Source organism: Ornithorhynchus anatinus, unplaced genomic scaffold (genome assembly GCF_004115215.2).
Source record: "Ornithorhynchus anatinus isolate Pmale09 unplaced genomic scaffold, mOrnAna1.pri.v4 scaffold_264_arrow_ctg1, whole genome shotgun sequence".
Lineage (NCBI taxonomy): Eukaryota > Metazoa > Chordata > Mammalia > Monotremata > Ornithorhynchidae > Ornithorhynchus > Ornithorhynchus anatinus.
In genome coordinates, this window is record NW_024396743.1 from 3,880,627 (window position 1) to 3,893,456 (window position 12,830).

The following is a 12,830-nucleotide window of genomic DNA, read 5'->3' on the forward strand; positions in this document are numbered from 1 at the left end:
GCGGGGGCGGGGGCGGGCCCTAGCCCTCCCGGACGCTGACCCGGGGCTCCGCTAGCGAGCCGTGGATGATGCCGACGATGGATTCCAGCCCGCTGCCCTCCAGAAGGGTGCGGTGATCGCCCTCGATGACGTGGACGGACACCTTCCCGTCGCAGACCTGAGGAGGGAGGTCGGGGGGCCGGGGTCAGGGCCGCCCGGCCGCCGGCCCCGCCTCCCCCGCCCCGGGGTGGGGGGACCTCCCGCGGGCCCCCGCACCTCCGACAGGTTGTAGTCCCTGCCCAGGCCCTGGCCGTATTCGTTGCCGGTCTTGGCCCGTAGCAACGTCACGTTGCCGTGGTACTTGATCTTGGGCGTGTACAGCTCGGCGGCCCGCAGCTTGTGGTAGAAGGCGAAGGCGGCGAAGCCGAGCTCGTGGCGGTCGATGCCCCGGTGGTCCTGGGCGATGAGGTCCACGGTGGCCGACACGCGGGCTTCCAGGTTCTCCAGGGGAAGCAGCGTCTCCAGCACCTGCAAGGGGCACCGGGGGCGGGTGACCCCGGCGTCCCGGGGCGGGATGCGGGGCCGGGGGCGGGCCGGGGGGGCCGGGGCCGGGCCTCACCTTGTTGTAGTCGGCGTCCGTAAACTGCTGCATGAAGACGTACATTGCTTCCGTCTCGGCCTCCGCCTCGCAGCCCGGGGTCAGCTTGGCTCGGTAGCTCTAGACGGAGGGGAGGGGCCGAAGGTCAGGGGTCACGAGGGAAAGAAGCCCCCTTCCCAGCCCCCCAAACCGGAGGGAGGTTCTCCGGAGGGGGGCCCTCTCGGAGTGGGTCGCGGGCGGTGAGCCGGGGGTCCGGCCTCCTCGTTCTCGAGGAGGGGAGAGGCGCGGGGAAGCCGGGAAATTCCCACCTGCCACCCTGGCACTCTTGGCCAACGTCACCCTCGTGCGCTCAACTGGTCCTCTGTGTGGACTTCATCACTCAAGCCCTCCCTCGCACATTCACCTCGTTTCAGCGACTGCCTTCCCCGCTCCGTAAACCCTTCCGGAGCGGGGGTCGGGCCTACTGCCCGGAGCGCACTTTCCCGGAGCGCGTGGTATAGAGCGCTCCGCGCCCGGGTGAGCTCGCCGAGGGCGGGGATCCCGTCTTTCGGCCCTCCCTCTCTCGAGCCCTCCACCCGGCGGGCAAGCGGCGGGACTCCAACCCGCGGCCCGGCTCCCCGTTGCCGCCGTCCGGCGGACCGGCCCCGCCGCCGGGACCCCCGGGTGACCGGCCGCCGGCCCCCACCTGAGTGTACGCCAGGACGTAGGCGTGGGAGCCGTCGAAGAGGAAGAGGCTGTGGTGGGAATGGGCGGGGGTCTGGTGGGCCTGCAGCTGGGAGCACATTTCGAAGGCGATGCAGGCCCCGAAGGAGTAGCCGGCGATGCGGTACGGACCCTCGGGCTGCACCTGCTTTATACAGTCTATGTAGTAGGAGGCCAGGCTCTGTATGCTGTCCAGTGGTGCGGCTGGAGAGGGGAAGCAAGGCCGAGGGGGTTACTGTGACGACGACGATACGGTTAGCCTAACCGCCTAATGAGAATTAATAACTAGGGTACTTATTAAGCGCTCACTGCGTGCCGAGCACTCTTCCGATTAACCCAAGGGAGCGGGCCGTCCCTCGGGACCTCCCCCCCCCCCCCGCCCCTCGGCCGGCCGGCGGCTCCGACCCCCACCGGTGACCGGTGAAACGGGGGGGGGGGGGGGGGCGGGCGCGGGGAGGGCGGTCGTCGGAGACCGGGGGGGTCTAGACCGAGCCACGGGGAGGGCCCCCGGGATTCCCCGGCTCCCGGGTCGGGGAGGTGGTGGGGCGGGGTACCTCGGGTGCACTGCAGGCCGTAGGTGGGGATGCTCAGCTTGGCCGCCAGGTTGTGGAACACGGTGATGGAGCCCTCGATGGCGTGCACCAGGAAGAGGGGCCTCTCGGTGCTCTCCACGGCGTTGAGGAGGGTGAGGGTGGGGCCCTCCGGGTTGACCAGGAGGGTGCCCAGGTCCAGCCCGGCCTGCTGGCTAGGGCTCTCCTCTCTGGACGTGGGCGACTTCAGCTCTTGGAAAGGACAACACGCGACTGTAAGCTCGTCGCGGGCGGGGGACGTGTCTCCCTGTTCCGTCGGGCCGGACTCGCCCCGGCCCTCGGGACAGGGAGGCCCTCGACGGATACCACCGGGGGATAGGCTGACCGATCGAGAACGCGCCGGGCCCTCGGGTCGGCGCTCTAGTCCGAGGCCCGAGGGATTCGGGGCCCCTCGGGGGGCAGCCGGGAGGCCCTCACCCGCCCCCGTCCCCGCCCGTCCGGCGGGATCTCTGCCCGGTGCGGGCTGGGAGTCGGCGGCCCACGCCCGCCGTGGGCACGGGAAGCGACGGGTCACGGTTGCTCGCCCCCGTCCAGGGTGACGGCTGGGGGGCGGGGGGACGCCGGAAGCCCACGGAGGCGGGGGGGGGGGGGGGCGTTTCCAGGCGCTCCCAGTGACGTACCCTCTGGCACCCCCGAGGAGGACGACAGCTCTTGCAGCTTCCGGATGGTGAGCTGCCGGATGTCCCTCATGGCCATGACCAGGTCGTGCTCCCGCTCCAAGGTCTGCCGCACCTCCACTCCCATCAGGGAGTCCAGGCCCAGGTCCGCCAGGGTGTTGTCGGGGTTCACCAGGCTCAAGTCCCGGATTCCTGCCCGAAGCCAGCCCGCGCGCCGGTCGGTCGGCGGTCTCTCGCCCCCTCGGAACCCCGGCCCCGGAGCCCCCACCGCCCCGCTTTCCCTCCCCCAGGGCCCGGGAGCCCGGTCCTCACCCAGGATGTGAGCTATGGCCTGCACCAGATCCCGCTGGGCCTCCCCGTCGCCGTGGGCCGCCGACTTCTTCTCCGCCAGGACCATGCTGGCCATGACCGGGTGCGACTCGTTCAGGAAGTGGTCCAGGACCTCCAGGCAGGAAGCGATGCGCTGGGGCAGGGTCCCGCCGATCACCGTCTCGTTGGTGCCCATCGACTCCAGGATGATGCCCACGTCGCCGACGGCGCCCCACTGCACGGCGAGGCCTGGGGAGGCGGCGTGGGCGAGGGGGAGGGCGGTCACGGGGAGGCCGAGGCCCGGGGCTCCGAGGGGACCGGCAGGGAGGGTGCGGGGAGTCCCCGAGGCCGGGGCGGGAAGGTGAGTTTTCAGGGCTAAGGTCTCCGTCGGGCAGAGGAGGGAGCAGGAGGGGGCCGTGTCCCTACTCCCGCCTCGCTCGGCCTCTCCCTCTCGGGGCGGAGAGTCCCGGTTCCGTGCCGGCGTGGAACCCGTCCCCGCTGCGCCCGCTCCCCCCTCCCCGGGCACCTGGAAGGCCGTCGTGGTGGCGCTGCTCACAGATCCGCTCCATGGTCGAGTTGGCGAAGCCGTAGTTGGTCTGGCCGGCGTTGCCTCGCCCGCAGCTCACCGAGGAGAAGGTCACGAAGTGGTCCAGCTCGGGGCAGCGGTCCCTCGTCACCCTAGGCGGCGGCGGGGGGTTGACAGGCTGTCAGAGGGCGGTCCCTCGGGGCCTTCCCCGCCCGCCAGATCCAAGGGCCGGCCTCTGGCGGGATCTCTGACCCTCTGGGGTGGCGGTCGGGGGCGGGCGGCTCAGAGCCCGGTGCGGCAAGTGGAGATGGGGAGACGGGAAGGAAGGAAAGGGAGCCGGGAGAGCGGGCCCGACCGGTGGAGGGGAATTGGGCCGGAGGTAGGGAAGATGAGTCGGCGGGGGCCGGGTTGGGGGCGGGGTCTCCCACCTGTCCAGGTTCTGCGTGCCGGTGGACTTGGCTTTGTTGACCACTTGGAAGTGCTCTGGAGTCTGATTCTCCAACATGGCGTCTCTGAGGACCTGGCGGAGGAGGGAAGGCGGCCGGGGGGGGGGGACCCTCAGGATGGGCCGGCCCGGAGGAGGAGCCCGTCCGGGGACCCCGGCCCCCGGCCCTAGACTCCGCCAAGGGGAGTCACGTGGGCCAAGCTGGGGGAGTAGGGCGGCCCGCTCTCCCCCCCCCCCACCAGGCCCGGAGCCCGCGCTCACCGCCGCCAGGTTGAACACGCCCCCGACGGGTCCGAGTTGGGAGGCCTGGTCGACGAGCTGCTGGGCCCCCTCAATCGTACCCACGTCGCAGGTGGACACCAGCACCTGCACCCCCTGCTCTCTCCACTCGCCCACCTGCTTGGCTTGGTATCCTGCCGGGACACAAGCGAGCCGGAGGGCTCAGAGGGAGCACCCCGCCTTCCGCCCGCACCTCCGCCCCGCTTCGGCCTGGGGGCGGCCCCGAGCCGACGGCGGGCCGGGCGGGTCTCCCCGGCCGAGTCCCGCGCCCCCCGCCCCCCCACTGACCGGTCCGGATGCCAGACCGCGAGGTCAGCACGAGCTTCTCGGCCCCTCTCAGCACGAGCCAGCGGGCCAGCTCCAGCCCGAAGCCCCCCAGGCCCCCGGTGATGATGTACGACTTGTTGGCGGGGCAGAAGGTCTTGGCAATGGCCGGGATGAGGTCCGGCTTGGCCCCCGGCACCACCGCCTGCTTCTCCTCGTCGTGGACCTGGAGAAGAGGCCACCCCCGGGTCAGTTCCTTGGCCCCCCAGGAAGGCCCCTCTCCTCCAAGAGGACTTCCCCGACCGCACCCTCCTTTCCTCTTCTTTCCCACATGGGGCTCAGGGCCTTCATCCCCATTTTCCAGAGGAGGGAACTGAGGCCCAGGGAAGTGAAGCGACCGGCCCACGGTCAGCCGGCAGACACGCGGAAGAGCCGGGATGAGAACCCGGGTCGTCCTGACCCCCAGGCCCGGCCGTCCTCACCTGGACGACGACCTTGCCGATGTGCTTGCCCTGGGCCATGAAGCGGAAGGCGTCCTCCACGCGGTCCTTGCCGAAGACGGTGCAGCGGAGGGGCTTCACCACCCCGGCCGCGATGCCCTCCCGCAGCAGCTCCGACACCCGCCGCCACTCGCTGTTCCCCTCCTCGAACAGGGCGTCCAGCAGGATCCCGTGGAAGGACACGTTCTTCAGGAAGACCGCCATGCCTGCCGCGGACACGCCCCGCCCGTCAGCCTCCTCCGCCCCGCGCCGCGCCGCTCCGCGCCGACCCACGCCGGCCCGTCTCCGCCCACGTCGGCCCACGCTGGCCGAGGCCGAACCGGCCGTGCCAGACCTCGACAACCCGTACCGGCCCGTGCTGGCTGAGGCCAAGCCGTGCCAGCCCGCCCCGACTCGGGCCGGCCCGTGCCATCCACATCACCCCGTGCCGGCCCGCGCCGACCCACCCCAGCCTATTATGCCTGCTCGCATCGGTCCCCACTGGCCAAGGCTAACCCGGACCAGTCCAAGTCAACCCATGCCGCCCCCCACCAGCCCACGCTGATTCAGGCCAACCTGGGCCAGGCTTATCGGGGATTCCGATTCCCGGGCCCCGGGGGGGGAGGAGGAACGGAGGGTCTTACCCAGAGCGTGGTTGTTGGACAGGTCAAATTTGCCAATTTCCAGGAAGCGGCCATGTTGGGCCAAGCAGCGAACGCTGGCCTGCAGCTTCTCCTCCGCCAGAGAGTTGAGCACAAGGTCCACGCCTGGATTTGGGCGGGGGCGGGGGGCGTCACAACCGCCCAGCCACCCCGCTTCCCGCCCCCAGCCCACGCCGGTCCGTTCACTGGGGAACCTGAGCGCTTACGAGGCGTCAGGCGCTGTGCTAAGCGCCGGGGCAGATCGGACTAAGTGGGAGGGGGAACAGGTGGCTTATCCTCCTTTGACACATGAGGAAACTGAGGGCCGGGGAGGGTCACCAAAGGGACCCAGGACTTGGGATTCCCAGGGCCTGGGATCTTCCTCGGAGGCCGCACCACCCCCACGTCCCCGCTCTTCTTCCCGCCGCGGGCTCACCTCTCCCGCCGGTGTGCCTCAGCACGTGCCGCTCGAACGAAGTGTTTCTGGAGTTGGCAAAACTGGTGGCGTCGAGCTGCGGGAACCTGGACTGAAGATACTCCCGTTTCTCGGCAGAGCCTGGGGAGAGACCAGCAGACGCGCTGGTGGTTCCCGCTGCTCCCTACGGCGCCTCTGCGCCCGGCAAGCGCTCAGTGACGACCGCCGACGGGCCGGCCGACCGGGCCGGCCTAGGGACCGGGGCCCCGCGGGAGGCCCGGTGGACGCTCCGATCTGACCGGTGGGATTGGGAGTCGGGCGGCTTCCGGGCGGGCTGGACTGGTCCTAGTCCTCGGCACAGTGCCCTGGCCACGGTCAACGCTCGATAAATACCACCGACTGACTGGACGAGGAGCCTGCAGTCCAACTTGGGGGCCGGTGAGGGGCAGAGGTTCCCCCTGACGTTTCCCCTCGGCCCGTCGCCGGACTCTCCGAGCGAGGCCCTAGTGAGAGCAGCTCTGGCCCTCGATCTGGAAGGTCGGGGGAAGGACCGCTTCCAGCCAGCGGGGGACGGTTTGGTTTTTTTTTTATTTAAATCTCTAGCGGCCAGAGCCCGCGAGGCCCCCCGCCCCGTGGAGACGGCCAACCTGGCGACGGGGCGGAGGCGGAAGGGAGGACGGGAGAGGCCCGGGCACTCACCCACGGTGGTAAAGACCCGGCAGTTCATGCTCAGGGCGATGGCGATGGCGGCCTGGCCCACGCCCCCGGAGCCGGAGTGGATGAGCACCGACTCGCCCTTCCTGATGCCCCCGCGGACCACCAGGGAGTAGTAGGCCGTGGTGTAGACCACGGGCACGGAGGCGGCTTCCTCCAGAGTCCTGAGAGGCGGGAAGGGCAGGGGGTCGGGCCCCGGCTCCGAGACCCGAGACCCACCCCCGTGCGGCAGGAGGGTCTCGCCCCGCCCCCGGCTCTCCTCCCCGGCCTCCGTACCAGCCGTCGGGCACGTCCCAGAGGAAGTCCGTGGACAGGAGCGCTGAGGTGGCCAGGCCTTCGGCGGGCACCAGGCCCATCACCCGCTTGCCGCTGGGGTCGCGGCCGGAGAATTCCATCCCCATCATGCAGTCGCGGGTGGCCCATTTCCCTGCGGGGCCGGGGAGAGGGAACGGACGGTGAGCCCTGTCCCGGCTGGAGATCCCAGGAGGAGCCGCCGCTTCCGGCGCCCCCGTTCCCCGCCACCCCCCCACTTCCCGGCTCCCTCTCTCCCTCGTCCTTCCCGGGCCGCCCTCACGCTGTCCCCCGAGGGCGACCCCGGCGGGCGGCCCCCCTCTCCCCGGGCACCTGGGATGGAGTCCGGGGACAGCTTGCCGGTGGCCAGCATGATGTCGCGGAAGTTGAGGGAGGCGTAGTAGATCTTGCAGAGCAGGGAGGAGGGGCCGGAGTCGCGGGCGTGGCGGAGCGGCGAGCAGACCCAGCGGATGGACGAGAGGTCCCCGCGGGTCAGCACGTTCACGAAGGCGTGCTCGGTCAGCTCTGTCGGCTTGCCTGTGGCCGGAGGGGAGGCGGGAAGGGGGGGCGTCAGGGAAGGGGGGGGGGGGCGGAGCAGCGCCCATCCGCCCCTCCTCGGGCCTTCGTGGACTCTCCGTGGGCCTTTGGGGTCTCCCCCGGTGGCCAGTGAACCCCCCGGCGGGGCTGGGGAGGGGAGAGAGAGGGAGAGAGGGAGCGTGCCCGCTTGCCCGCTTTCCATTCCCCGCAAATCAGCCTCCTCTCTCCTAATGCTCAAGCGCTCAGTCAGTGCTCCGCACACCGGAAGCGTTCGGTAAGTACTGTCGATCCTTGGGCTCCGCCAGCCGTGGGGCTCGGCCCGAGCCCGGCAGTCTCTGCCCAGGGGACCCTCCCGGCCCCGCTGGCCGGGGGAAGGAGCGGGACCCCGAGGGCCGGGAGGGGGAGGCCCGTCGGGGCCAGACCACCTGGCTGCAGCGGGAAGTGTCGGAAGGCGCCCCATCTCCCGTCCCGGTAGACGTTCATCACCAGGTCCCGGGCCACGATCCCGCCCATCTCCGCGGACGAAGGGCCGGTCTGGGGGGCGGCCGACGAGGCGTCGAGGTTGGAGACCAGCAGGCACCTGGAGGGGGGCGGAGGGGCCACCGTCACGTCGGCCTCCGCGGCCCCAGTGGGCTCCCGTGGGGCCGCCGCGCCCCCCCCGGCGCCCGCCCCCCCCCCGAGGACGGGCCCCGCCCCGTACCGGATCCGCTCTCCCCCGGGCTCCTGGCGGAGACAGGTCACCAGGCCCACGATCCCCGAAGTGGCACAGCCGGTCGCCGTCAGCCACACCGGCTCAGCGGAGGAGTCGGCCAGGATGGTCTGCAACAGAGGCCCCCGGGGGGGATGGTCAGGGTGCCGGGAGCCAGAAGCTCCCCCGGACCCCAGGCCGCCCCCGCAAGTTTTGGCTGCTCGAGGAAAGGTATTAGAAGCAGTGTGGCTTAGTAGAGGCAGCGTGGCTTAGCGGAGAGAGCACGGGCCCGGGAGCCAGAAGGACCTGGGTTCTCATCCCGGCTCCGCCACAAGTCTGCTGTGTGACCTTGGGTAAGTCCCTTTGCTTCTCTGGGCCTCAGTTACCTCATCCGTAAAACGGGGACGAAGACCTTGAGCCCCGTGTGTGTCCGGGACCGAGTCCAACCTGATTAGCTTGCACCTGCCCCAGCGCTTAGAACAGTGCTTGCCACGTAGTAAGCACTTCACAAGTACCGTTATTATTATGAACCAAGCGCTGGGCTCAGCCCTGAGCTAAGCACTGGGCAGCTCCAAGATCATCAGGTCAGTCCCTTTCCCCACTCCCTGGGGCTTCTTATCGAGGAGGCGGGGAGAGCAGTATCTCGTCCCCGTTTCCCGGCAGAGGAGACCGAGGCCCGGAGGCTCGGTCGACACCTTGTGGGCCGAGACCACGTCCTCCGCCCGTGTCTTTCTTTCCGAAGGGCTCAGTGGACCTCGGCAGACGCTCGAGGAATGCCTTGGCCACCGCGAGAGGCGGCGTGGCTTAGAGGCTAGAGCCCGGGCCCGGGCGTCGGAAGGACCTGGGTTCTGATCCCGGTTCCGCCACTCGTCCGCTGTGTGACCTCGGGCCGGTCGCCTGACTCTCCGAGCCTTATCTGAGCCTCATTACCTCCTCTGTAAAACGGGGAGTAAGCGTGCGAGCCCTACGTGGGACGGGGATGGCGTCCAACCTGATTAACTTGGATCTACCCCAGAGATGAGAACGGTGCTCGGCACACAGTAGGTGCTTATCAAACACCACAGCTATTATCACCATCATCATTAATCCCACGGCGGGTCAGCTGGTGCCAGAACCCGGGACTCCCGGTGCCCGCCCCCGGCTCTTCCCGCCGGGCCACACGTCCCCCCCGGTTAACGGAGCGGTCTCACCTTCAGAGCGTCCACCCACTGGAACTGCGCGTCCTCCACGGACAGGAAGACGGGGCTCTCCTTCGGGGTGTGCCGTCGGGCCAGGAAGATGGCCGAGCCGTAGAAGGATCTCTTCAGCCCCACCAGGTCGAGCGAAGCCTTGTGGAATAGGCCCTCCCACTCGGCCTGCGGGAAGGGGGCAGACCGGGCTCGAGTCCTCTCTGCGGGGGCCGGTGGGCAGGCGGCCCCGACTCGGCGCCCCTTCCGCTTCCCCTCCCGGGGCCCGATGCCAAGCGCCCCGCTTTGGGCCGGCCCTTCGATCCCCCGCTGACCACAGGGCGGAACTCGCCCGGGCGGCCGGTGGGCGCCGGCTGGCCCGGACCCTCCCTCCCTCGTGCTGGCCCGTTGGAGGAGGGGGTGCCCCCTCGGCCCCTGGGGGCCCGGGCTTCCTACCTGGGAGAGCGGGCCCGGTTTCCGCGGGCGGTCCGGGGCGGTGAGGAAGGCCACCGTCTCCCCGAGGGTCTCTCCGCCGAGCAGGGCGTGCACCAGGACGAAGCCGCCCTCCTTGACGGCGGCGCCCATGTGGGCGAGGGCGGCGGCGGCGCCGTCCGCCGGGGCGCCCGCCGCGCCGTTCCACACCAGCAGGTCGGCCCCGGCCAGGCCGTCGGGGGCGGGGCCCGCCGGGTCCCACGGGGCGGTGGAGAGGCCGTCCTGCTGCAGGCCGGCCAGGGCCTCGGCGCTGAGGTCGGTGGCCGTGTAGTCCAGGGCTAGCAGCGGCTGGGCCCTCAGCAGCCCGGGGATGCGTGAGTACAGGTGGCCGTCGCGGGCCAGGACCTGCGGGGTGGGGGATGACGACGACAGAAATAGCCTCGTGAGCCTCCCGGAGAGGAGAACCTCCGGCACCCCTCCTGCCGCTGGCGGAGCCGGCTCCGGGACGGCGCGAGATTCCCCATGGGGGGACCCCAGCGGTGTGGCCTGGTGGCTAGAGCCCGGGCCTGGGAGTCAGCAGGCCTTGGGTTCTCATCCCGGCTCCGCCACTCGTCTGCTGAGTGACCTCGGACAAGTCACTTGACTTCTCTGGGCCTCAGTTCCCTCATCTGGAAAATGGGGAAAATGGGGATGTCCCCCGGTGAGCCCCACGGGGGACAGGGACTGTGTCCAACCCGTTTATGTTGTATTTACTTCAGCGCTTAGTTCGGCGCCCGGCTCAGAGAAGGCGCTTGACAAACACCACTGTTAATATTATCATCATCACCTCCCCCTTGCACCCTCTTTGGAACCCTCCGGCTCCCTCCGACCACTCCACCACTACTGACGGAAAGCCTTCGGTGTCCCGTGTACTCGGATCTGATCGTCTCGTACCTACCCCAGGGCTTCGCGCAAAGCAAGCGCCGAATACCACCGTTATTACCGTGGCACGATATTATTAGGGTTCACTGTAATCATAAGAATCTACTGGGAGACGCAAAGAAAACGCCCGATTCTCGGCCCAGAAGGGGTTCTTGCTGGAACGGGGGGGAGACAAGCAGATATATGCTGAAGACAAACAGTTGAAGTAGGAGGAAGACTACAGATAAAACGGATAATCCCCTTCTGTTCTCCATCTACACCCACCGCCGGGGAGAACTAATTCTCTCCCATGGCTTCAGTGACCACCTCTATGAGGATGATTCCCAAATCTCCATCTGCCGCCCTGATCTCTCTCCATCCCTGCAGTCTCGCATCTCCTCCCGCCTTCAAGACATCTCTACTTGGATGTCCCCCATCACCTAACTTTGTCAAAGAGAGGATTTATCTTCTCGCCCAAACCCCGCCCTCCCCCTGACTTTCCAGTCGCTGTAGACGGCACCGCCATCCTTCCCGACTCACAGTCCCTAACCTTGGCCGTTATCCTTGACTCTTCTCTCTCATTCAACCCCCATATTCACTCCATTACTAAATCCTGTTGGTTCCACCTTCACAACACCGGAAGAACCCGCCCTTTCCTCTCCATCCAAACTGCTACAACGTAGCCCTCCCTTCTCACACCGGACAGACGACGACGACTCTCCCCCGCTTCAGAGCCTTATCGAAGGCCCATCTCCTCCAAGAGGCCTTCCCTAAGCCCCACTTTTCCTCTTCTCCCGTTCCCTTCTGCGTCACCCTGACCCGCTCCCTTTATTCGTCCCATGTCCCAGCCCCTCGGCATTTATACACATATCTCTATTAGTGTCCTGTCTCCGCCTCTAAACCGTAAGCTCGCTGTGGGCCGGGAACGTGTCTATTTTTATACCGTCCTCTCCCGAGCGCTTAGTCCAGTGATCTGCACACAGTAAGCGTTTAATAAATATGACTGACTGACTAGGGGGTGCCCGAGCCAGGGTGGGCCGTGCCATTCCTCCAGCCACGGGTAGGGGTTGGCGCCGTGGCGACGCCTTCCTCACCTCGACGATCTTCATCCTGTGGCCGGGGGTGTTCTCCAGGGCCGTGTCCACGCAGGCCTTCAGCTCCCCGCAGTCCAGCAACCCGTTCAGCAGCGGGTCCTCGTTCAGGTGGCCGCGCTCCCGGGCCACCATCTGGGCCAGCTCCGGGGCCAGGCTGCCGTTCAGCTGAAGCCGGCACGCCTCCGCCAGGAGGTGCAGCAGCCCCGTCTCCGGGGGGCCCTCGGGGGGTGCCGCCTCCGGGGGGGCCGCCTCCGAGTCCTCCAGCCCCGGCACGGCCAGCTCGATCCCGTGCTGAGCCACCTTGGCCTGCAGGTTCTTGATCAGGCCTGGGAGGAGGAGGAGGAGGAGGAAGAAGAGAAGAGAAGGAGGAGGGGAAGGAGGAGGAGAAAAAGGAAAAAAGCAAGAGGAAAAGGAGGAGGGAAAGGAGGAGAGAAGGAGAAGAGAAAGAGAGGAGGAGACGGAGGAGGAGGAGAAGGAGAGGTGGAGAATAAGGAGGAGAATGGAAAAGGAGGAGGAGGAAGGCATGGAGGAGGAGGAGGAGGAGGGGGGAGGAGAGAAAGGAGGAGAATAAGGAAGAGGTGGAAAAGGAGGAGGAGAAAGAGGAGAAGAAGAAGATGGAGAAGGAGAAGAAGGGGGGGAGGAGGAGGAGGAGGAGGAGGGGAAGAAAGAGGAGGAAACGGAGGAGGGGACGAGAAAAGAACAAGGAGAGGAAGAGGAGGAACAGAGCTGCCTGAGGCTGGAGAGGTCCGGCCCCGTCCGCCTCAGAGACCCCATCACCACGTTCCCCCATCCAGACGGCGACGGCCAACGGACCCGTTCCCGGCCCCGGATCCCTCCTCCGGATCTCATTTTCCCCCCCCCGATCGGACCGCGGTCTCCGGGGTCCGCCCGCCTCCCGCCCCCCCGCCCCCCAGCTCGCTCGGCAGCCCCGGGGGCGGTCCCCGACCTTTGCAGCGGCGCAGATGGTCCCTGAGGGCGGAGTCGGCGGCCAGGCAGCGATCGTCCCGGTACGGCACGAAGCAGAACTTCTCCAGGATGGGCGTGTGGAGGTCCTGCTGGCGCCGGGGGGCCACGGTGGCGTGGAGCCGGTTCAGGAGGACCCCGCCCGCAGCCACGTTGTCCAGGCAGGAGTTCACCAGCACGTCCACGGCTGGAGGGAGGAGG

The 12,830-nt window shown here is 68.5% G+C and overlaps 1 protein-coding gene across 1 annotated transcript in view; it reads right to left on the minus strand.

The window, feature by feature from the left end:
• Positions 1 to 12,830, minus strand: part of FASN (fatty acid synthase) — a 30,732-nt gene continuing 17,902 nt past the window's right edge. The window contains 23 exon segments of the mRNA XM_029057044.2: positions 1 to 157; positions 256 to 507; positions 599 to 697; positions 1,263 to 1,483; positions 1,834 to 2,061; positions 2,490 to 2,678; positions 2,799 to 3,044; positions 3,322 to 3,473; positions 3,750 to 3,841; positions 4,028 to 4,179; positions 4,334 to 4,535; positions 4,792 to 5,015; positions 5,433 to 5,555; positions 5,866 to 5,985; positions 6,544 to 6,722; positions 6,835 to 6,985; positions 7,183 to 7,386; positions 7,812 to 7,966; positions 8,087 to 8,205; positions 9,265 to 9,429; positions 9,697 to 10,077; positions 11,667 to 11,992; positions 12,613 to 12,816. Coding sequence (XP_028912877.2) covers positions 20 to 157; positions 256 to 507; positions 599 to 697; positions 1,263 to 1,483; positions 1,834 to 2,061; positions 2,490 to 2,678; positions 2,799 to 3,044; positions 3,322 to 3,473; positions 3,750 to 3,841; positions 4,028 to 4,179; positions 4,334 to 4,535; positions 4,792 to 5,015; positions 5,433 to 5,555; positions 5,866 to 5,985; positions 6,544 to 6,722; positions 6,835 to 6,985; positions 7,183 to 7,386; positions 7,812 to 7,966; positions 8,087 to 8,205; positions 9,265 to 9,429; positions 9,697 to 10,077; positions 11,667 to 11,992; positions 12,613 to 12,816 — 4,322 coding nt within the window. The 3' untranslated portion in view covers positions 1 to 19.